Source organism: Squalius cephalus, assembly GCF_949319135.1.
Source record: "Squalius cephalus genome assembly, chromosome: 9".
Lineage (NCBI taxonomy): Eukaryota > Metazoa > Chordata > Actinopteri > Cypriniformes > Leuciscidae > Squalius > Squalius cephalus.
Genome location: NC_137130.1, coordinates 3,599,141 through 3,624,553, shown reverse-complemented (window position 1 = coordinate 3,624,553; position 25,413 = coordinate 3,599,141). Strand labels below are relative to the sequence as shown.

At 37.0% G+C, this 25,413-nt stretch overlaps 1 protein-coding gene across 3 annotated transcripts in view; it reads right to left on the bottom strand.

Annotated features, from left to right (window-relative positions):
- Positions 1-25,413, bottom strand: part of tanc1b (tetratricopeptide repeat, ankyrin repeat and coiled-coil containing 1b) — a 184,378-nt gene that overhangs the window by 85,412 nt on the left and 73,553 nt on the right. For 2 of the 3 annotated variants that reach the window (XM_079881933.1, XM_079881934.1), the window contains exons 5-7: positions 12,049-12,170; positions 9,587-9,758; positions 4,256-4,516 (exon numbers count right to left, since the gene is read on the bottom strand). In XM_079881933.1, coding sequence (XP_079738059.1) covers positions 4,256-4,516; positions 9,587-9,758; positions 12,049-12,170 — 555 coding nt within the window. Of the gene's footprint in view, positions 1-4,255; positions 4,517-9,586; positions 9,759-11,906; positions 12,171-25,413 lie in introns of those variants that run through there. The other variant, XM_079881935.1, reaches the window with a different exon arrangement.

Here is a 25,413-nt window from a genome sequence, read left to right as displayed (position 1 = left end):
AAGAAAAAAAAAATCAGCCGAAACAGCAGAGCCATCGTGGATTGACATGAGCGAGATTTGTGACTCATTCTAATATGCGAGCGGTTAAAATGGGGTCTTTGTTTTATGCGAGAGCGAGAGAGAGAGAGAGAGAGAGAGAGAGAGAGAGAGAGAGAGAGAGAGAGAGAGAGAGAGAGAGAGAGAGAGAGAGAGGGGAGAGTGTGTGTTCACTGTGGTCTTAATGAGCTGTCCAGTAAATGGATCGGTTGCCTGGACACAAATGAAGTTCGGTCTCAGAAATTAAACGGAATGATTATTCAGTGAGGTTGAGAATCCCAGACAGACATGACTAAAGCAGCATCTCCACTGACAGCACCATTTACTCCAGAACACTTAAAGGGACAGATCACACACACACACACACACACACACACACACACACACACACACACACACACACACACACACACACACACACACACACACACACACACAAAAACCTATTCCGTCATCATTTATTCACCATAATGCCATTCCAAACTTCATGCTGTCAAGATCCATCAAGGACAAAAATATACTGTACAGACCAATAATTAAAATATAGTGCGAATGCAATGCACTTCCTGTTTGAATGGCCAGTAAAAGCTTAGCTCTAGTGCCACAGCACATTATGACATCATCACTGGCGGCTTGGATTTGAATGGCGAATATTCTATCAATGTCAATCTGAGAACTTTTGTAGACTTTTAATCTTTTTTTCTTTCTTTTTTTTCATTTTTGACCAATGAACGTCCATGAACTTTCTAGACATCTGTGATGACTGGGTACAGACTTTTAAATTTAGATTCCGACAAATCCATTAATGAATCACTTAGGCCGATTTGTGAACTGGTTCAATCAACTGAAAAGAACTCATAGATTAGATTTAGTTTATCGCTCAGTTTATGGCCAGCAATATTATTATGTTTAAGGACATTATGAAATTAAGATAATGTCTGTATACTATGTTGTGATTGTCCTTTACAATAAATACAATCGTTGCAGAGTCTGCAGTCTGAACACTTTACCTCAGGGCGTACATTAACTGAATTATTTGAGAATCTCACCTGAAAATCCGATAACATCAGCAATTTTTATCCACGCAGCTGATTTCTGTAAATGAATGTAAAACTAAATGTATCTTGCAGCACAGGGTGAAGTTAGTATATACATTAATGATCGATATGATATGAGACAAATATAATGTGGATTTAATATAAAACTATGTAAATGATGCTCTGTGGCGCGGCAGGATTTTGAACAGGGTCCTGAGAGAGGGCCGCGAGAGTACTCTATGCTGCTCCTGTAGCCTACCCCTGAAAAAATTTACTGAAAACAACTGAAAAACTGTTAACTGAAACATTAACCTAAACACAACTGAGAAAGCCTGAACACAAACAAAATGCCCCCAAAAAGAAAAAAATCTCCATGTTTTCAGTGCTGATGCGGTGGTGACACGTTCATGTAACATGTGAGGGTGGCACTGCCAATAAAGCACCTAAAAGCTGTCACAAAGAACCAGCAAAAGTAATGATTATGAATATGTCAAATATAGCAAGGAGACATTTTAATTGTTTACTAATAAACAAGTGTTTTCTGTGTCAGTGTCGGCTGCAAAGATGAAGTTGACGATGCTGACTCGCGATCTTCGCAGTAGTGAACGCGCCAAAGAGAAATGCACATTTCACACGGATTACATAAGCAGAGAGCAGTCTTGTTTTCTTTCATTTTGAATTGTTCTGTTTAAAAGTAGACATTTCAAGCTTTCTATATATTTCTCAGGTCTGTGAGGCAAGTAGGCTACCGTATACGCTGAGTTTCGGTTCATTTATGAGACAAGCACCAGTTCACGCACCGGCGCCTCCGTGTCGTGATTATCTAATTTCTACTATATTCTACTATATTCTACTATATATTTACTTATTTATTAAATCCAGGCAATTGGTTGATGAAACATTGATTAAAATTAAGATACAATTAATACTAAATTAAATTAAATTTAAAGACAGGCTTTGTGCTTTCTGTTTGAGGTCTCTGTGAAAGTTTTAAAGCAGTCTTTTAGTGCCGCTTTCAGAGCGCTCACGTCCGTAATGGCGAACTGTCCCGTCCGTAACATTGTTTTTTGTGTGAAATAAATTTCTAAATAAATGCAACTTATAGCCCAGTGCGACTTATATATGTTTTTTTTCCTCTTCATGACGCATTTTTTGACTGATGCGACTTATACTCCGGAGCGACTTATAGTCCGGGAAAATACGGTGTGTGTGTGTGTGTGTGTGTGTGTGTGTGTGTGTGTGTGTGTGTGTGTGTGTGTGTATATATATATATATATATATATATATATATATATATATATATGTTAGGACTGTAAGTAACCGGTTAACCGGTTCTTACAGTATCTAGAAAAAAAAATACTGAAAGATGGTTTTCGAATGTCTGCATTCTGCTGATAGAATATAAAAATACTCTGTCAATGTTTAATCTACACAGAATCAATGCTGAGTACCATTGGAAATGATCTAATGATTTATTCACTGGCTGAATCATTCCGAGTGGTTCTTGACCCGCTCAAAATGTTATATTGCATTTAAGGCTTAAATCAATATGACAACATGTAGTTAAAGATACATATTCAGAGGGCAGATTTGATGGTAATAAATAAATAATTAAATAAAACTCTGCTACCAAAGCATTTAAAATGATTTGTTATTTGTTTTGAATACAATAATTGTTAATTGAGTCATTACAGTATTAGAATCATTAAGCAGAATGTAAATTGGAACCTGAATCATAAAATTCCCTGGTTCCCATCCGTAGATGTTGTGTGTGTGTGTGTGTGTGTGTGTGTGTGTGTGTGTGGTAACAACACATCGGCAGCTGTGAAAGTAGTGAGGTTACAGATCTATCAAACGCTCAGTAAAGATTAATGCTTTATTCGCTGAGGCCAAACAGGGTGTGAAATGAGTAAAAGCAAGCAGGTGTACAAAATGTAGATTTGAACACACACACACACACACACACACACACACACACACACACACACACACACACACACACACACACACAGTCTAAAGAAAACATACCCTAACCTTGACAACTGCACATGCTTTATGATGCCAACCGTTTTTTTTATTGTTTCACGTCGACTCGCTCATTTTAATGACTGGCGGCTTTTTATGAGAAGTGTTTCTGCACCTTATCTCGCACAACATACACACACATCAAAATATACCAAAACCAAACACACACATTCATCTCTCTCACCAACACCTGCTTCAGCAGACATCAGAACATCAGCGTTCGTCGCCAGCATTGGGTTCTGAGAGAACTACAAGCCTCATGATCATCCAAACACATAAAACCAAGACAAATCTCTAAAATCATAATCATGAAACATGTCCAGGCCACATAAGAAAGATTTGTTCACTAAGAAAAAAAATTGTATAGTAGTGCAAAGTACATACACTTCCTATAAACAAGCTTTAAAAAAAATATGTAGTATTTGTATGTATTACAGTGCTGATGCATCTAACGATCCTTTTCACTTCGATAAATGTTCCTGGTTTTATTGTGCATGATTCATTAGTGCACATTATTCCAAAGAAAAAGAAAATTATTCAGAATATTTCATTAAAATGTAACTTTTAATTCTCCAATTAAAATTGGTTGTGAATGGTGTATCATGTTGACTTTAAATGCAGTACGACAAATATGATGTATAAAGACCTAAACAATATATTTTTATCAAATTGCACCAATGAAAATGCTTTGCTTGTATTACAGTATTTTTTTGTGAGAAACATGCTTTAATGTCATGAAAATAATGTCCCAATGCAATATTTAATGTTCATAAATGTCTTATTTCTTTCTCTTGATTTCGGTGTGAAATGCAACATGTTTTCGCGCGATTCGCCCAACTGACAGAGAAGTGGGAAAGATCACATGATCAGTCGGACCAGCCTGAGGAATGTGGATCTGATGCTAAAGACAGAAGCCAGCCAACACTCACACACACATGCAACAGCTGCCCGACGTATCTGCTTCCTCAAGGAGCAACAGGAGAAAGAATGTGTGTCCTGATAATGGGCTCTCTCACAATCTCCTAAAGTAGTGGCAATGTCTTCCCATAAGTCTTTGCTTCCCTTCATTCCAGCAGTCATGCGTCAGTCATCACCTCAGGAATCACAGGACGACCCTGATGGTAAATACAATCAGCTGTTGTTTTGATCTCTCTTACCTGCGACTGAGTTGGGCCGAGGCATCATCAGACTGGACGAGTTTTGTGTGGGATAGTGGACGGGTCCCTCGGAAGTCTTCTTAGCCACGGAGACTGTCCCGGACGTTGACGCTTCTTCCTCGGCCACCGGAGAGCACGTGTCTGCCCGTGTGGCCGTCTGAGCCAGCACATGCTGAGCGCTGATCCTCAAACTGCCCTCTTTACCCCACTCCAGACTGGAGCCGCTGCGGTCGTCATTCTCTGAGGAGCTGGTGATGGTGGCTGGACGAGACAAACAGAGACGAGAGTCACATTTCATTCTGATTCATTCATTGAAACTGATTCTGATTCAATTCAAATCAATAGTACAGAGTAGGGGTGGGCGATACTGCAAAATTTGGTATCGATCCGAAACCAAGTAAATACAGGGCCAGTATCACCGATATTGATACCAATATCGATACCAATACCGATACCAATACTTTTTAATTTTAAAAGCATGCACTTGAACTTACATGTACTTTCCTGAGCTAGAGCAGTGTGTCATGATTTATAAGGTGAATGCATCATTAATATGCTAAATTATTATTTATGTATTATTTATTTATTTATAAAGGGACCATGTACAATATTTAACATAAATGTTTCCACATTTCATGCATTGAACCGGATTTAGCCAAATGCTAATTTTCATCCGTATCTGAAATCTGAATATATATTTTCATGACCACTAAAATATTTCGTGATTTGTGCTCTCAACTCGCCTGTAATTAGTCAGTGACTTTTTACCAAACTACCCTAATTGTAGTAAATGCACTATTGTACACTAGCCCACTGTTCAAAATGATTTGATTTTTAATTCTATTCTGCATTTATTTGGTCAAAAATACAGTAAAACTTTATCATAGGCCATCTGTTTTCTATGTCATATTAAACTGTAATTTATTCCTGTGATCAAAGCTGAATTTTCAGCATCATTACTCCAGTCTTCATGATCCTTCAGAAATCATTTTAATATGCTGATCTGCTGCTCAAGAAGCATTTCTTATTATTATCAATGTTGAAAACAGTTTCATATTTTTGTGGAAACCATGATACATTTTATGCAGAATTATTTGATGAACAAAGTTGAAAGAACAGTATTTAAATCAAATAGTTTATTTTTTTTTTAACAGTGTAAAACCATTGACTGTCACTTTTGATCAATTTAATGGGTCGATTCTTGTTCAATAAAAATATTAATTTCAGTAAAAAAAAATCTTACTGACGTCACCATTTTTAACTGTTATGTACACTTTTAGTTTGTTTATTGCGAAATAACTCCCGATTGTTTCTCTGTCATCAGTGTTTTACTCTAGCATAAGAAGTGTTATTTTAACATCAGTGTAAACCACAGGGTTCAGGGTTTCAGGTTATCCTACATTAGGGTTATTAAACAACAGAAACTGAATAATCAAATGTAAAAATAAAACACTACCGTACTTAGTTTTCACTGTATGAATTAAATATATACTGATTCTTATTAAAGCTACAAAAGTTATTCAGCCAAGAGCAGTGAGTGATTTTCTCTCTGTCTTTTGTTCACGACCCCAGTTATTGCAAGCCGTTGTAATATACATATCACAATATATACATCTGCGATATTTCGATAATTTTGATATATTGTGCAGCCCTACAATCAATCAATCATTACTTTTTTATCATTGTGGTCAGTGCTAATCTGCGGCATGCGAGGTGAGTTACAAATAATATAAAGTCAAAATCTTCACATTTCCCCTAAAAAATGCAGATTGAAGAATGGCAAACAGGAGGAGCATGTAAATGAAAAAGGTCATGAAAAAAAAGATGTGATAGACGATGGAAGTCAATCTCAGATGACCATTATAACTCTGTGCCGTGATATTACTGCTGATAAACACTGATGAGTCATCACTGACCTTATCAACACATTCACCTGAGCGTCGTTTCACGCCTCATTTAGTATGCTGCTAATGAGCATTAGCCTAGTTTCATCCCTCACAACCTCATTAAAAACTGACCAGTACAAACACACAGCATCGGGATGGATGTGTGGATCAGTGTCTGCTATCCTTGCTAATAACTCTCTGCCTTTTTTTATTCTAATTAAAAATAAAGAAATAAAACAATAAATAGACAAAACACACCAAAACAATGTACACAACTGAAGCACTGAATCAATCGAGATAAATGAGAGTGTCTGAATTCATGCATGTGTTTATTCAGTGATCTGAGCGGGACGGGTGAGTCTGTGGGTTTAATTTCAGCTACTGAGTTTATTACAAAATAACACGCGTGACAACAGCTGCATGTGCCATGTGTCAGTGCGCGTGCACACACACACAGACATGCTTATACAATGGGGTCTAGACATCTGAAAGCGCTAGTCTAGCTATTTTGCATTCATTTCTAATTTTATACAAAAATGCTGTTTTTGCCGTGTGTCTCTTTTGCTTTAATGAAGCGGCACTGGAACTACATGTTCTCCAGCATGATTCAGTATGATCCAAAGAACATCCTTCAACTGAAGAAGAACATCTGACCATCTGTACAAAGCGACATGAACAATGACAGTCATTTATTTACATTTAATTAGCCACACAGCACAGTTTTCGTTATCAAACTTTTCGAACAGTGAAACTCCACATGGATTCTGGATTGCTGGAAATTATTTTTAGTAAGCAAGCAAGCAAATAGGTAAACAGACAGACAGACAGAACGATAGAACGATAGAATGATAGATAGATAGATAGATAGATAGATAGATAGATAGATAGATAGATAGATAGATAGATAGATAGATAGATAGATAGATTTACAGGTTTAAACGAAAGAAAAGCAGCCAGATGTTCAAAATGGTTTCCAACGTGTAGAGCTCAGTATATATGTGCACACATGTGTCTCGAAACAGCTGCTCGCCGCATCATTACACTGTTTCTGAACTATTTCTATCTGACAAAAGACTTCACAAACTTCAAAGTGAGGAGAGCATTAATCACATCCTGAGCGGGTCACACAGGCCAAACACACTCCTCTACATCAACAAACCAACAGCACCCGCTGGCAACATGTTCCAGACCTCCTTCTCTCGTCCTGAAACCCTGTGTAAAGAGCGAATGACACTGACAACAGGCCTGATGCACCAAACACCAGCAAAACAGATTTCTGGAAACATTCCCAAAACAATCCTTCCCAATTCATGCAAGAATGGATTCTTACAAATGATTTACACAGAGATGTGTGATGCTTCTTATGTGGAGCTACGTCAAGAAGCCAAAATAAACATATTGCCAGCACTGAAAGCGAATTAAAACTGACTATAATTCAGGGTCAGACCCGATTTCTAACTACAACTTTGTGGTATTAACACATTGTCTCCAATATTTTCTCACAAACTAGGACTGCCAGCCTGTAATGCTGCATAATTCATAGAGAAATGTTTAATCTTTCTATCCGCAACCTAAAAAAACGCAGAGCGGAGCTCAAAATCGACTTTCTGAAGCGGCCAAGCTGCATCAACACCTCATCCTGCGAACACCCGCGTTTAGATCTACAGGCCAACATGGGCTGTGATTTCAGCTCGCTCTGAGTCTCCACAGAGATGCCACAGCCTGTGCAGCAGAGCATGATGGGATGGGGGGGGGGGGGTAATGGGGTGATGAAGATGCAAAACTGGTGATGGTGTGGCAGATTTTCAGACACAGAAATTCTAAGGTCATGTTTCACCCCAGAGTAAAAGAAATAAGCACATTTTCCCAGCATTACCATAATGTGAAAAAATCTCGTTTCCATTCTTTTAATGTGAAAAATCTAATTAAATAATCAATTTGAAATCATTACATTTTGTTCATTTTATTTCACAATTTAAATAATAAATGATATGCTAAAATATGACAATTCCTATTTTTTTTTATTTTGGGGACAGTACTATTTCTAAATGATTTACAGTATATTAATAATGATAATTATAATAATAATTCGATATAAAACTGCCTCACTGTTATAAGCAACATTATTATTAATTATTACTGATAGATAGATAGATAGATAGATAGATAGATAGATAGATAGATAGATAGATAGATAGATAGATAGATAGATAGATAGATGTAATAGACGGATGGACAGAAATATAGATAGATAGATAGATAGATAGATAGATAGATAGATAGATAGATAGATAGATAGATAGATAGATAGATAGAGGTAATAGACGGATGGACAGACAGACAGACAGAAAGATAGATAGATAGATAGATAGATAGATAGATAGATAGATAGATAGATAGATAGATAGATAGATAGATGTAATAGACGGATGGACAGACAGACAGAAAGATAGATAGATAGATAGATAGATAGATAGATAGATAGATAGATAGATAGATAGATAGATAGATAGATAGATAGATAGATAGATAGATAGATAGATAGATAGATAGATAGATAGATAGATAGAGGTAATAGACGGATGGACAGACAGACAGAAAGATAGATAGACAGAAAGATAGATAGATAGATAGATAGATAGATAGATAGATAGATAGATAGATAGATAGATAGATAGATAGATAGATAGATAGATAGATAGATAGATAGATAGATAGATAGATAGATAGAGGTAATAGACGGATGGACAGAAAGATAGATAGATAGATAGATAGATAGATAGATAGATAGATAGATAGATAGATAGATAGATAGATAGATAGATAGATAGATAGATAGATAGATAGATAGATAAAGGTAATAGACGGATGGACAGACAGACAGACAGACAGATAGATAGATAGATAGATAGATAGATAGATAGATAGATAGATAGATAGATAGATAGATAGATAGATGTAATAGACGGATGGACAGACAGACAGAAAGATAGATAGATAGATAGATAGATAGATAGATAGATAGATAGATAGATAGATAGATAGATAGATAGATAGATAGATAGATAGATAGAGGTAATAGACGGATGGACAGACAGAAAGATAGATAGACAGAAAGATAGATAGATAGATAGATAGATAGATAGATAGATAGATAGATAGATAGATAGATAGATAGATAGATAGATAGATAGATAGAGGTAATAGACGGATGGACAGAAAGATAGATAGATAGATAGATAGATAGATAGATAGATAGATAGATAGATAGATAGATAGATAGATAGACGGATGGACAGACAGACAGAAAGATAGATAGATAGTATATCTAGTATATAGTAAGTATGATATAGATAGTATTTTTTTTAACTAAATGAGCTTTTTGTTCATTATGGTAACGAGAACTTGTCTTGATTTTAAGCTGGGACGTGTGTTTGTCTCTCACCAATGATGCCGCTGTCTTTGCTCTCGAGGGTGGAGCTGGGGCTGGTGATGCTGAGGGTCCCACACGGGCGGCTGCTGTTACTGTTTAAGGTGGAGCAGGGGCTTTCTGTACATGGAGACGCCGTGCTGCTGGTTAGAGTCGAACACGGGCTGATTCCCTGATTTACTGGACACTGCAGAGAGAACAGAGATAAGCTGATGTTAATGCAGGCCGCTTCTGCAGTTTAATGATGCAAACACTGCTATCTTTATTTTCTGTTATATGGAAGAGTAGAAGAGATAAGATTAAAATGCCAAGAGTGAATGTAAATTTTAATGTACCAACAGCACACATCTAAATCCAAACCAGAGTCCGATGTTTATCTTCATCCAAATAAAACCCACCAGAAGAAATAAACAGCTAATAAGGCAGAAACCTTGACATGCCACCAGAACCTCATCCAAAGGCCAAACTTACTGACATAACATTCAATCATGAGGCTTTACAGTGGTTCTCTATGTCATTTCCTGTTTTAAAAGTTTCTTGTCAGCTGACAACAAAATGGCTCCTGCATGTTGATAACACCACACTGATATTTAAATAGGCATATTAATATTTAAAGTCTGCGTGAACCGGAAGTTGCAAACGACTTTTCTCCAGTGTTGTGACGTATTTCCCAGTGAAAAGGAATATTGAACAGAGGGCAGGGTTTTACTCTAGCGCTCCTCCTCTCCATCTCTGCTCATAACAGACTGACGGTTTGAGGGGAGTGGTTAAGCGTTTCCCAACCCCAGCCGTCAAACCTACATCATCAGAGAAGGAACGCCATTCCAGACCGGAAGGAACTTTTCAGACTTTGATTAAAGATTACGACGGCAAACAATTTTTTTCTGTGTATTAACTTGAACGGATTCATTGTTCACCACAAGACTAGTAATATGCGCTAACAAAGTAAATAGGGTCAATTTTGATTTCAGTTGGACTTTAAATATAAATCTACTTATTACTATTAATATCACCAAAGTAATTTTTTTAAGGTTTTCGGCTTTTATTTATTTATTAGGGCTGTTGATTTAATTTAATTAATTAGTTATGGAAAAAAATAATGCATTAAAATTATTAATGCATTTAATGCACCCGCCCCACCCCAGACCTACATAGGTCATCTTACATTTCATACAGTTTAGTGGTGACGAACATGAATTCAACAAATTGAATGAATGAATGAATGAATGAATGAATGAATGAATGAATGAATGAATGAACGAATGAACGAATGAATGAACGAATGACTAAATGACTTACTCATTTAGACATTTACCGCCACCTACTGGCAGTTTTAGCTACTTATTTAGAGTATTATTTAATTAAAAGAATCATTTCATATTCCATATTCATAAAAAAAAACATTAAAGGTATAGTTCACCCAAAGATGAAAATTCTCTCATGGCCATTGCAGCCTAAAAGCGTATGTGTAATACATTCGATGTTGAATCAAATATAATATTTCTTTTTGTAATGTCTATTTGACACTTTTCTCATTTAACACAGTAATGACTATAAATTATCTTTTTAATTTCTCAGCCAAATTTGATGTGCAATTAATTTGCGATTAATCAATCACCACATCATGTAATTAATTCGATTAAAATTGTAATCGTTTGACAGCCCTATTTTTTATTTTTTTTTATTTATTAATTTTATTTGTCACTCATACCTTACATTTTTGACTCACAAAAATATAAACAATTATTTCAGACTTCGAAAACATCATAGAAGAGTGATTTATTTATTTATTATTTACACATGTTTGAATAACATAATAGATCTACACAAAATAAAATTAAATAGCGTTACATTGACTGTTAAACAGCCTGAATTAAACAGATAAAGTCCTTCTCTCACAGACCAACAACCTAAACCAGACCAAACACCAGCAGCCCCAGTGAGTCATCACTGAGAGTCAGTCAAGGTCACAAAACCAGATAAAAGTTCCTTTAAAACAAACTTCCAAAAGGCAGCCTGATGAAACAGATTAAAGACGTTCACCGAATCCCACTGGACAACATCGTCCAAGAACACACAACGCAAGCCAGATCATTAACAACTCTCAAAGACACACATTGTTGCTTCCTTCTGCATGCGATTCCCAGAGCGGCGAACGATTATGATTTATTAAACAAAAGCCTTTCGCACATGAAGGGCGTTCGGACCGCCTCAGCCTAATCATCTCATCATCCAGAGACTAAACGAAACCCTGACAGAACAAAACTATTTCTGGACCAGACCTCAAGTTTCTCATCAGCAATGCAGCGGCTCTGAGCAAACGGGAATGACTTACTGTGGTCGTGCACAGACACACTCCAGCTCTGAAACGCTCTTCATTGTGTCTGTCTCACACTGACAGACAGCAACATGCAGCTTTAATCCTTGCAGTTTTCCCTGTCTCCCTCTCTCACTCTGGCAGCAGCTGCGGAAAATACCTTTTTTTCATTCTTGTCGTCCATAGGTATGCGCGCGGAGCCCGGGATGCCTTCGCCCAGCAAGAACCCCAGGCGTGTCATCAGCTCCTGAGTGGCGGGGGAGGGGCCTGGACCGGCCAGCTCTGAAACAGAGAGAGAGAGAGACGAGTAAACGAGAGACAGACCTCACGGGATCTGCGCAGACACACACCAGCGACTGCATCGCAGTCATTCAGAGCCAATTGCTGGAACAAACAAGGAATGTCATGATTCATGTAAATCATTGTGAACCCCAAACTGACTCTTATTTATGTTTTTTAATTCATGTTTGTGGTGTTATTGTAAATTATGCATCTTATTCTGAAGGAAAAACAATCCATTTTGCTCCACTTTTCAATTAAAGTCCCCCTGCAGTCACTAATTGTCTCCCTTAAAACTCATCTTTGATAATCAAAATAACATATTTAAATATTTTTCCCCCATGAAAATACTATACACCCTACACTCTTAGCTCATTGAGTTTGCGTGAAACCATGAATATGTTAATTAGTTCCCGCCTCTTCTCACTCACACCAGCTCGAACCTGCTCCACTTTCACTCAGTTAACTGAAGTAGTAAACGCTACCCAATAGCAAGTATTGTACTGCATTAAAGTTTTGAGAATTAATCCTTTTGTCAACTTATAATCACTAAAGCGTTATCACTTGTCTTAGTTCATCGCGATCTTTCAAAATTCCAAAAATACATAACCAATGAATCTCTAGACTGCACAATGAATCTCTTATTTACATTGTGTCTAAACTTTGTTTGCTTTAATGAGAGGATTTCGTGAGTGTGTAAAACTCAGAACTGGCTCTGATTGGCCACTACGTTCAAGAGATCAACAGCTATGTCTGTGATTGGCTACATTGCTCAATGCTGCAAAAACACGTTGTAATAAACAGAAACCTTTGACCAGATATGAAAAGCCCCGCTCTGTAAGTTGACGGGATTGGTTAAATTTTTGTGACTGTAGGAAACGGGGTCTGTTTCAAACTCGTCATTGGTGTGCCGTAGTTTTAAGGAAAAAATACTCAATAGCAATGGTGTTGACTGATGAATTTGCACATGGTTTGTCTTCAAGCATATTGTAAACACCACATAGTCATTTAAACAACATCAAAAACATGATTTTCTTTAATATTCAGTAATATTATAAATTTGACTGCACTGACAGATGAGAAGAAAAACTGAACTGAATTGAGCTGAATAACGACACTATTGTCTTCTGTAGTGTTGCTTATAGCTTAATTAAGCTTGTTTCATAATTGAACTTTACACAGTTATTGAACTAAACTGAATCAACACTGAACTGAATTATGTCTTTTTAGGGCTGCTTTACAGCTGAATTTGTCTCACATTTGATGAAGTTTGCATCAATGATTCTGTTATTTTCCTGTTTATCACTGCTTTGAAACAATCTGTATTGTATAAAGCGCTTTAAAAACAAAGGTGACTTGACATTGTAAATTATGCATCTTTTTCTAAAGGAATAAATATAATTAATTATTAGCTTTTTTTTTAATCATCTTACAAATCCCCTGAAGCCGAAGATCTTTCTTGAATCAATAAATCTTCAAAGATTCATATATGTATACACACACACCACAAAAAATGTGCTTTGCAAAGACTTTTTCAAAATGCAAGAAACAATGAATGTTTATTCAACAGTTACAACTCACATCAGAATTGAGAATGATTGCTGAGAATTTACACAGTTCTGAACTATATTTGTTTCATATGGAACCAGTTCGGAATGAGAAGCCTCGAATCTTGATTCACAATCCTACACGAGAGACCAACAACACCACTCTGAAAATTCATACAGTCCACATTGCTACTGGATGTTAAAGAAAAACCCTTCATTAGGAAGCAGCAGCTGTGTGTATGTGTGACTGAACACATCTTTAACACTAAATGACAAAACAAAAGGAAGAACACAACAAAAAACAGGTGTTAGAAGGTTGAGAGCAAATTCACAACTAAAAGACTGAATGAGGCTGAATAAAAGGGAAGAGAATTAAAGAACGGAGTATGAATATGAAAAGAAATGAAGTCACAATCTCAAGCGATGAAAAAAAAACAAATGAATAAAAATCAGCTGCAACAAACACAAGAACCAAACACAAACCTAGTGTTAATGTGACTAAAAAAGTTTATGAGCAATGAGTCAAATTTCAGTCTGTTCCTCACATGACTCAATAATTTGACTTAAAATAGAGTTGCATAAAGATAAAAAGGTTTGAAACAACATGAGGGCGAGTAAATAATGACAAACTATTTGATCAGTCTGTATGGAGTGAAAGCAGAGGGCAAGTATGAATATGTTATCATTAGGGGTGTAACGGTACGTGTATTCGTACCGAACCGTTTCGGTACAGGGCTTTCGGTTCGGTGCACGTGTGTACCGAATGACCAAATGCAATATTTTGTGTGCGGAACATAGGTACATTTTCGTGTTTCCACACGAACATATTAAGTGGCGGAAGTCTCCGCGTTCAGCGCAAATCCCGCCCTGCAGCTGATTCTAAAGGTTTACCAGTTTTACCCGTCGTCACTCTAACCTAAACCAATGAAATCGACTGCAGGGCGAAAAAAAAGTTTTTCCGCTCCGTGTGCGCCGCCGCACTCTCCGTTCCGCGCGCGCGCGCGTGTGTGTGTGTGTGTGTGTCTGCGCCATGGTCTGCGCGCTGCGCTCTCTGCTCAATGTTCAATGTTCGACTCCGTGTTTGCGCTGCGCGTTCTGCTCTGTCGTTAACGGCCCAAACACTCCAATCATGTACCGATCACGCACTGGAAAAGCAAAGTCCGCTCAAATAAGGTGAAATTTCTCAGTACTAGTGGACTTCTGTTTGCTGAGCTGGTATAGTCATGCTGGCAACAATGGTAAAATGACCTGCTCTGATCACATGCTCTGGTAATAATAGCTTTGTAGGAATATATTTTATTTTGATAATTAGTAAAAAAAAAAAAAAAGAAAAAGAAAAAAAAAATCTTAAATTGATTGTTGATTGATTATTGAAAAATAATAATACATTGATATATATGTTTAATATTATTTTAATATAGGGCTATTTTCTGTTCCTTTTTTTCCCCGGTGTTTCATTTAATTAGGTGATTATAAGTTTAATTACACCATTTACTGTCTTATACCATTTATATAGTGACAATTGTTTTACTGTATGTATTGTATAGGAATAATGTTGTTCTTGAATTTTTCTGTTTTTATTTTGTTTTTGTATTGTATTTTGTGTTGAATGTGAGGGGGTTTGGAATCATACAAGCGTTTGCTTCGTCCACCTCCTTTTCAAACCATGCATTTGTATAAGTTGTTTGTTATGTTGCCTGTTATGTTGATTGTAAGAAAATTAGAATGCAGGTTTGAAATAAACATCATCAAAAAAAATTATTGATGATTACAAGCTTGGAGGAATTGCAATTAATTACAGCAAATTGTGCAATTAAAGTTCATTTTTTTTCCCAGTCTTAATTTTTAAATATGAGCAGGCCTACAAGCTGGGATTGGTAATGCTAAACTGTAATCATAGTTATTTATTTATATTTTTCATTAAATTTATTATGTGATATTGGTTTGAGACAGAGTATTTTATTTAGTGGAGAACTTTGCAGCAGTATTTTATTTCTTATATTTTATATATATTTTATTATATTAAAAAGTGTTTAAAAAAGTGTAAACAAATTGTTAAAAAAGTTTATAGTAATAAACAACCTGCAGTTTAATGTTTGCATTTCTTTTCCTTACTGTACCGAAAATAAACCGAACCGTGACTTTAAAACCGAGGTACGTACCGAACCGTGATTTTTGCGTACCGTTACACCCCTAGTTATCATGAGAATGAACAGATGAAGGGGAGTTTTTTATTAATCTCCATTTTCTCATTACTCTTTCATCTCTCTCATCTCAGTGCCACACATATGAATTCCTGTAGATTCAGTGCGTTTCCACAAACCTCTCATTCAGCACACAGGTATGGGGTCTTTCGTTTCAAAATATGATTCACAATTGCATAAGCAAATTCATATTTGCAATCAAATTGAATTGATTCATGAAATGTGTCAATACCCAGCCTTGGTTGAAGAGCATGATCACTTCCACAGATGTCATCTCTTGACATTTAAAAAAAAAAAACAATGCACAAGCCTAAGTCCCTCTCATATGTTCTCACCGTCTGCTTTCATTCATGCTTGAGCGCAGCAGGGACACATTTACATGCTCCCCGAAACCCCACCGCTACGACACAGCTCGGCGCCGGAGGACATTTCAGCAGAGCTCTCGTCTTCCGGAGAAAAGCCAAACAAATGCTCTTCGTTCAGTACAGGCAAAACATCTGTTCTGCGAATGCCAGAGTCAATGCAACAAGCTGTTAACAGGTGCCCTTTACACTGCCCGCGGCAAACACCCAACATACCGCCATGTTCAGAATCAATAATTAACGTTGAACTAATGTGCTTTAATTAGCTGTGAGGTCTTATACTGTCATTTATTTCAGTTGTCCTGGTTCTGAGTCGATTTCTGCAGAGAAGGACATAAAATTAGCGCTGGTCGATGTAGCTAAAAAAATTAAAAATCATAAGCTGATATCTATTTGACAAATTCTAGATATTTAAGAGTGCTTTAACTTTTTTCAAATAGTCATTGCAGTTGAGCAGATTCAAAAGAATTAATGTAAGATGTAAAATACTAAAAAAATCTAGTTAAAATAATAAAGGAATGTTTTTTCCATGTTGTTTTTCACTAAATGAACACAAGGAAAAATCATATTCAACCATTTTCATTTATATGCACCAATATAACTATACAGAAATAAACAGTGATGATGCAAATTGAATCAGAGTTTTGAATCAATTAATTAAAGTGGACAGACTGAACGGACCGTTTTTAGGAAACTTAAAGGTCAACAAGAAAGCATTAAAACATTGAAATTATTATATTTACAAAAGTGCAGACATTTAGGGGGAAATTATGTCTTTTCAATAAGAAAAAAAAATGTGGTCACTTTAGCTTGGGAAACACATATTCACTATTAACTATGACTTTTGCCTCAATAAACTCCCAATTTACTGCTAACTAAAAGTTAATACGGTTAATAGTTAATAGTTGTTGTGGTTATGTTTAGGTATGGGGTACGATTAGGGGATGTAGAATATGGTCGTGCAGAATAAGGCATTAATATGTGCTTTATAAGTACTAATAAACAGCAAATATGCTGTAATATGCAAGTTAGTTAATAGTGACTAAAACTAAGGTCACTATGTTTCAACCTCTGAGGTTTAACAAACTTCAAACAAGCCGAAAACATCAAAATTCTTAATAAAATAGTTGCATAAATAAAGTTGCAGTCTTGCATGTTGCTTATGGATTTATGCGTTGCGTCCGAAATCGAATATTTCCCTACTAAAAAACAGTAGGCGAAAAGTCCCCGGATGACCTACTACTTCCAGTGAGATTCTGAAGTGCACATTCGATGGAAACATTACTATCCCATGAGGCCACGGGAGAGAATTTATGAATGGAGGTGAAGGGACGCAATTGACGCCGGTAGGTCACGTGATAATGACAACATGGTGGACGTAGTACGTCCGGATTACATTTATACTGATTTCGGACGCAGCGATGGTGTTTCATTAGCCTGGCTCCGCCCTCCTACGTACTTCCGCTCAATTTTCATTTTCCTTCAGTACTTCGTCTGGGTTTGCGGTATATTCGTGGGTTTTCTCCGGTCAAATTTTTACTGGTCCAATCAGCGAACAGAGGGAGTGGCTGAGAACGATGACGTTGAGGTAGTGCGCTAGTTTGAGCTGTAGGGTTACGTCACGAACAAACGTTAGCGATTGGTTATGGCATATCCAGAGTGGCTCTGGGCAGATCCAATAGTTTTAATCTTCAACAGAGTTCCCGCCTTCAAGGAAGTTAACGCTTGTCAATGGAGAGTGGCCAGACTCTCTGTACAAATGAAATGTAGGAGAGTCTGGTAGGACCAGGCTAGTGTTTCATGTGGATTAATGAAGTTCTACAGAGAACTGCCTCCCTTCCAGGGAATAAGCCTCTGAACAAATGCTAGTAATCATGGGAGAAGAAGCTGGATAATAAACACTTATGCAGCAAACATTTACATCTTAACCAATCGGCATTTTCTGCCATGATGGAGTCAAGAGACATCATGTTCACTGGACAATCCTTTTCTGTCTCTCTTTCTACAGTGGCTAAACTGATTAGGCCTGCAGCTCTGACTTGGTTTAATTTCCACGCATGTGACACGACTCGTTCTCAGATTCCCTCACACTGATGGCGAGACTGGATGAGCAATGCTGGGTGTGGTAGAGAAACGAGAGAGGAAACGTTCAGTACATACAACTCTCTCAACCACTGACACTAAACACAGGGCTGGGCGATATAGCCAAAAAAAAATGTGTTACGATAATTGTTTGATATCAGTCGATATTGATAATTATCACGATAAATGTCAAATCTTTATTTCTTTCAAGTTTAAAGGCAGATTTTTGCTCCTAAGTGAAAGTTGTAGAAACCAGAGCGTTAATCGTGGTTTTAAACTACTCTTTATTGTCAGAACATATCATGACAAACACTTCACAAATCTGAGGTAGAACATTCAAACATTTGTCATTTTTCCTTAACAAAATAAATATCTTTATTGGAAAATTAATTTCTTAGTTTCTGCATGTGCTAATGGGGGATATTGTTTCAAGTCTTGAACGAAGGTTTGTGTTGCCTGACTTTGATGGCACATATCTTCAGCACAGTTTGCAGTACAGGCTGCAATATTAATATTACATGTTTTGTCCCGAAACGCATATCTGACAGTGAGTTGACAGTAGTATTAGCTTGAGTTAGGATGCAGATTTACTATGTTAAATGTATGTTCATTAACAAAAATGGTAACATCTGTTAAAAAAAAATGTAACGACCTCGTAATGTAATATTCTGACTGTTTAACTACTATTAGAATTAACCATTGGTCATCCAGTATCATAGATAAAACCACAGATGAAACCAGGCATGGCCTACGGCACCTCACTATCATGGCAAAATGTAACTTTATGGTTTCTTTGGTATTTTTATGAAAAACAGTAGCCTAAATACATTATTAAATACTGTAATTATATTCCATTAGTCCTTTAATACATTGTCTACATTAATAATATAATACAATTCAATATGTATATCCCACATTTCATGGTGCAGTTAATATTACTAGGCTAACGTTACAGTAAATCCATGGTAAATGATGGGAATTTGTACTGTATCGTTGCGCACAGTGTTTCTCCTGTTTGTCAGCGCTGTTTCATCTGCCTTTAAACTGGTTTAAATCACTGAGACATTGTGTTCTTCACTGAATTCAAGCGCTTCTCACTGGATCTCGTGACGAGAGCGATCAGAGTAAACGCATCTGATCTAGTGAGCTCGCGCTGCGCTGTCGTTTAGACTTTGAGCCGAGTGGATAAATGGTCCGTGTGGCGCGCGGTTCAAATGAGTTTCGTTCCGCTTTTGGCGCATAAACATTATAGAACATTCGAACTCTTGATATCGTTTTATCGAGAAAAAATTATATCGCGATAATTATCGTTTTATCGCCCAGCCCTAATATCAAATGAGCTATTACAAATAAAAGACAACAAAGCTGTTTCTCATCTCTTAAGTGAGCAGGAGGTACAATAAAACTCTTTAAACATCACACAGGCCATCAACAAAGTCTGGTTCACAATGCAATCGCAGTCTGCTGGCCAAGAACCACCTACGACAGTACAAGTGAAACGACCAATCACAGCCGGGTTTGTTTTCTATGCCATTGAGTGTTGAGTTTATTTGAAATAGACTAAACCGCCATAATAAAATGGTGAAATAGGAATGCACAACATACATAAAGATACCTCCTGTATATTGGGTGAATCTCACATAATTTGCTAGGATAAAATAATAATTTTCACAACTGCTTTCTAGTTTTGTGTGCAGACGGTCTGCAGAAGGACTGTGGGTGGTCCTGGGAGTGTCGTCTGAGACTGAGACTACACACTGAAACATATTCTAAACAACTAAGCCATCTTTACTTTGAAGAGTCATACTAAGATCACACCTGGGCGTTACTGTACAGCAGACACACATTCAAGATGTAATGAATGAAAATCCTTTCATTTACTCAACCTCATGTCATTCCAATCTGAATTTCTTCTGTAAAAAACACAAAAGGAGCTCTTCCATGAAATAAAAGTTACTTGGGATGTTGTCAAGCTACAAAAATGGCAAAGCAAGTCATAAAAGTAGTCCATTTGACTATCATATTAAATTAAATCAGGTTCAGAACAACATTAGGGTGAGTAAATGATGGCATTCTCTCATTTTTGGGAGAACTTTTCCTGTAATACTCTCTGTTTTAATACCTGCTGTAAAACTCTAGCTTTCATCAAACAGACGTATTAATACACAAACGCCTTCATAAAACGGGACTATTGCTTAACATTAATAACACAGAGCACCTCATAAAACTGAGCACATGAGAGTCATGAACAAACCAAACATGTTTTATCTTCCGCAGGCCCCTGGAACGTTTCAGGACGGGGCTAAAAATAGTGTATTGTGTGGCAGAGAAAGTGTACGCGTGAGCAGGTACCAGTCGTGGCCTTGGGGAATGTGACACAGCAATGGCATCACGCATGTCCACCGGCCCGCAGGCGAACATGAACCAAATTTATCCACATCAGATTTATAGATGTAGTACAGGGAGGACAAACGGAGGATATCGCCAGCGTCCTCTCATATACAGGAGCAAAGCTCACGTTAACATATAAAAGAACCAAATGCAACTCTCTAACACACACCTCTCTCTTTGTAACTCAAACATCAACAGTTAACTTTAACAGAGAATCGAAAATAATATATATGCCTTTACAACTTTAGCTGATTACCACAACACGCCTGTGTGTCCGAAAGCTCAATACCTGCCTGTAAATGCATGAAAGTGAATTAACTGATGCACTTCTTATATAAAACAATTATTTTTTTATATGCAAACTCCAAATAAAGTTCCAAATTTTTTACATTTCAGTACAGACTTTTTAAAATTTCGGTACCGAAGTCGGTACTTTTGACAACACTAGTCCCTATGAGCCTCAACCACCCGCATGATCTCCATGACAGCCAATCAAGTCCAATCAGCAACATTCTCTGCTTAATTAACGAGCTGTGAGAGGTTAGTGGTGGGTGGCAGGTTTGACTATTAATTCATAACAACACGGCTTTGTTTGTGTAGAAATGTTCAGAACAATGTCATTTCACATATCAGAGAGTAAAAGCAAACTATCGAGAAGTGTGCCTCAACTGCCCTTGCTTTAGGACAACAGTGGAGAAAGTCAACAAAATGTCCTAAACAAGAATAAAATCAAATAATATAAACATTAACATAAACTGCACTGGCCAATCAACATGCAAATTGATGAACATGACATAAACTGAACAGGAAAAAAATCCCTTGAATGTCAATAGTTTCATGCTTTTAGCAGGAGATAAATCACTGCACTGTTTTCTCTTCTCTTTTAAACGTTAATGAGTCTAATTATATTGCTATAGTGACTAAAAATGATTATAGAATTTGGCATTGTTTTTCCCTACTGTCAGTGACCCATAAGAACAGACCTGCCACTCATTTATTGGTCATGAGTCAAGATAGAATAAGCATTTGAACTAGAGAGCTAAAGTAGGGTAGCCTGGGAAAACCCAGACAACTTCCGGGTAGTCTGGCAAAAGAGCTCATTCAAGCCCATTTCTAATCCGTCGAAATCGCGGCACCAATCAGAAACGTTGGGGCGGGCTTTACACGATGACGATCGCTCTGATTGGTTTTAGGTCTATCCAACTGCGCCCAGAGGCATTTGAGCGACGTCCGTTGGTGACGCCCCTTTGGAAATGAGTTATTAATGAAGCTTTGCCAGACCATAACTCAGTTACTACTGAGAACGGTCTGGTTTTAACCAGGCTAAAAGTAGGGCTGTCGCGGTAAAGGAATTTCCCTTGCGGTAATTTTGAGTGGCAATAGCGCGATATGCGGTATTATCGCCATTTATTAATTTTTATTTATTTGTAGCTATATAAATAAGTGTTACGATGTGGTCAGCATGCACAAAAACGAGAACATTTTCAGTAACCAATGTACCCGAAACCGTCTCTGTGCATTGAAAGGCTGTCACTCAGCACGCTGTCACACTGTTACGGCAACGGACTGTCTTTGAGTGAGTCATTAAACTGTTCATTCAACGAACACGTTCAAAAACGCTGATTTATTGATTAAAAGATAGATGCAATGAAACAAGGAGTTAAATACTTTTAACTTTGAACTCCACTTTTGTGTATGTGTGACGCTGATGCTGCTCACTTAATAGAGACCATGGCATTAATTAAATGTGTGACTCGATGATTTTTTTCCCCGCGGCTTCCTCGCACTGTGGAATGCTGACCAGCGCTGACGCCAATCATGGTAATGCCTTCAACGTTAAAAGGATGATACGACAAATATTTCGCTTTCCTTGGATATGGCAACCTTTTCACAAATATATATGACTTGACTTGACCTCAAAGACAGACGCAGGTAATCGCACGCGCTCAGTCGATCTCTATCATTCACTGTCTGCACTGAAAAAAATTATTCCTTGAAATTAATCAATTTTTTTTATCGTAAGTGGTTGCATTCAATTGATTTTATCTACATTTAAACAAATGCATTAAGTTGAACTAAAATTAAGTTCAACTTAATGCATTTGTTTAAATGTAGATAAAATCAATTAAATGCAACCACTTACAATACTTTTTTTTTTATTAATTTCAACGAATCATTTTTTTCAGTGTGTTTAGGCTTAAGTGCAAATCCACAAAGCCTCTGTACAAATCATGATAAACAGACTTGTTATCATTATTAGCTTATTTAACATTTAATACACACGGCACGAAGTTCAAAACAAGAAGGGTATATCCTTATGAGAAAAGAAAACACGCCTAATATCGCGATTACTTGCATTCCTCTGCGGTTGGTCTGTCAGTAGCGTGGTACTACAATATTGCAGTTATCACGACAGCCCTAAACTAAAGCAGTAGAAGTTTTCAATCATGTCCAGTGCTGCTTTTTTCACATTTCAGCAAGAACCCCATTTTCAAACAGCCTTAAAACGCTGAGAGATTCATAACTAATGTTTAATGTTCTAACGTCTGAAGTTCTTACCTAAATATGACATCATCTGAGGGCCAGTGTCAGATTTTTCAAGAAACGAACAGAGTCTACCTGCGGGACAGGGAGTTTCAATGCTAAACTTTGTTTTAAAGCATCTCATGAAGCCTTCGAGGTTCGAGTTGGAGATCTCGAGAGGCAATCACAACTTTGTAAACAACATTTATGTGTCCTTCATTGGATTTTCTTGATGGTGTACCTCTCAAAGTGGATTCTCTCCTCAGAAGCTTTTCAGACGCAAGAGCAGAACACACAAGAGACACAAATACTGAGATGAAATTAAGTTTCTCCCACAGATATGAAGAAATCAAAGCGACCCAAACTTTCTTTCAGAAAACCATGACGAGACCGCAAGTGCAGGTCAAGATAACCTGTGTGTGTGAACGATCAAAACACACATGGCCTCGCATGAACTACAGCTCATCATTCAGTAACAAACAAGAGGATCAGATATACCAGACAGACAGACAGACAGACAGACAGACAGACAGACAGACAGACAGACAGACAGACAGACAGACAGACAGACAGACAGATAGATAGATAGATAGATAGATAGATAGATAGATAGATAGATAGATAGATAGATAGATAGATAGATAGATAGATAGACAGACAGACAGACAGACAGACAGATAGACAGATAGATAGATAGATAGATAGATAGATAGATAGATAGACAGACAGACAGACAGACAGACAGACAGACAGACAGATAGATAGATAGATAGACAAGATAGACAGACAGATAGATAGATAGATAGATAGATAGATAAGACAGACAGACAGACAGACAGACAGACAGACAGACAGACAGATAGATAGATAGATAGACAGACAGATAGATAGACAAGATAGACAAGATAGATAGACAGACAGACAGACAAGATAGATAGATAGATAGATAGATAGATAGATAGATAGATAGATAGATAGATAGATAGATAGACAAGATAGATAGACAGACAGACAGACAGACAGATAGACAGATAGACAGATAGATAGATAGATAGATAGATAGATAGATAGACAGATAGATAGACAAGATAGACAAGATAGATAGACAGACAGACAGACAAGATAGATAGATAGATAGATAGATAGACAAGATAGACAAGATAGATAGACAGACAGACAGACAGACAGACAGACAGATAGATAGATAGACAAGATAGACAGACAGACAGACAGATAGATAGATAGATAGATAGATAGATAGATAGATAGATAGATAGATAGATAGATAGACAAGATAGATAGACAGACAGACAGACAGACAGACAGACAGATAGATAGATAGATAGACAAGATAGACAAGATAGACAGACAGACAGACAGACAAGATAGATAGATAGATAGATAGACAAGATAGACAAGATAGATAGACAGACAGACAGACAGACAGACAGACAGACAGATAGATAGATAGATAGATAGATAGATAGATAGATAGATAGATAGACAAGATAGACAAGATAGATAGACAGACAGACAGACAGACAGACAGACAGACAGACAGACAGATAGATAGATAGATAGATAGATAGATAGATAGATAGATAGATAGATAGATAGATAGATAGATAGATAGATAGATAGAAAGAAAGAACTTTTACCATCATAACTTTTTCTTTTTCCTTCACATTCTATGTTGTGAAATATTCCTCACATTACGTCACCTAAATAAAGTGCACTTTTTATCACAAGTGCAGCTTCAGTGAGAGAGTAACTTGCACTGTTGGTCATAAATAATGAAAAACAGCAAAGTAATATCAGTGTCACAGGAACGATTATCTAAGAAATAACTCCTTGGAAACATTTATGCATGGTAAATATTCTCCATCTGCAGAGATCTCCAGTTAGCCCCTGGATATATATAAAATGACTCTCTGAAATAACTTTGCTGTTTAAATATATGTCACGACCGAAGGGCAAAAACCAAAACAACATCCTCACCATCATGAGAGATTTTTACAGGCCATTAAAGCCAAACAGGACGATATGGAGGAAGCAGGAGTGTGTGTGAGATCTGCTGGAGTGTTTACAGAGACCGACTCTACAGAATGTGTGAGTAAAAGCAGCTCTAATTAAGAGC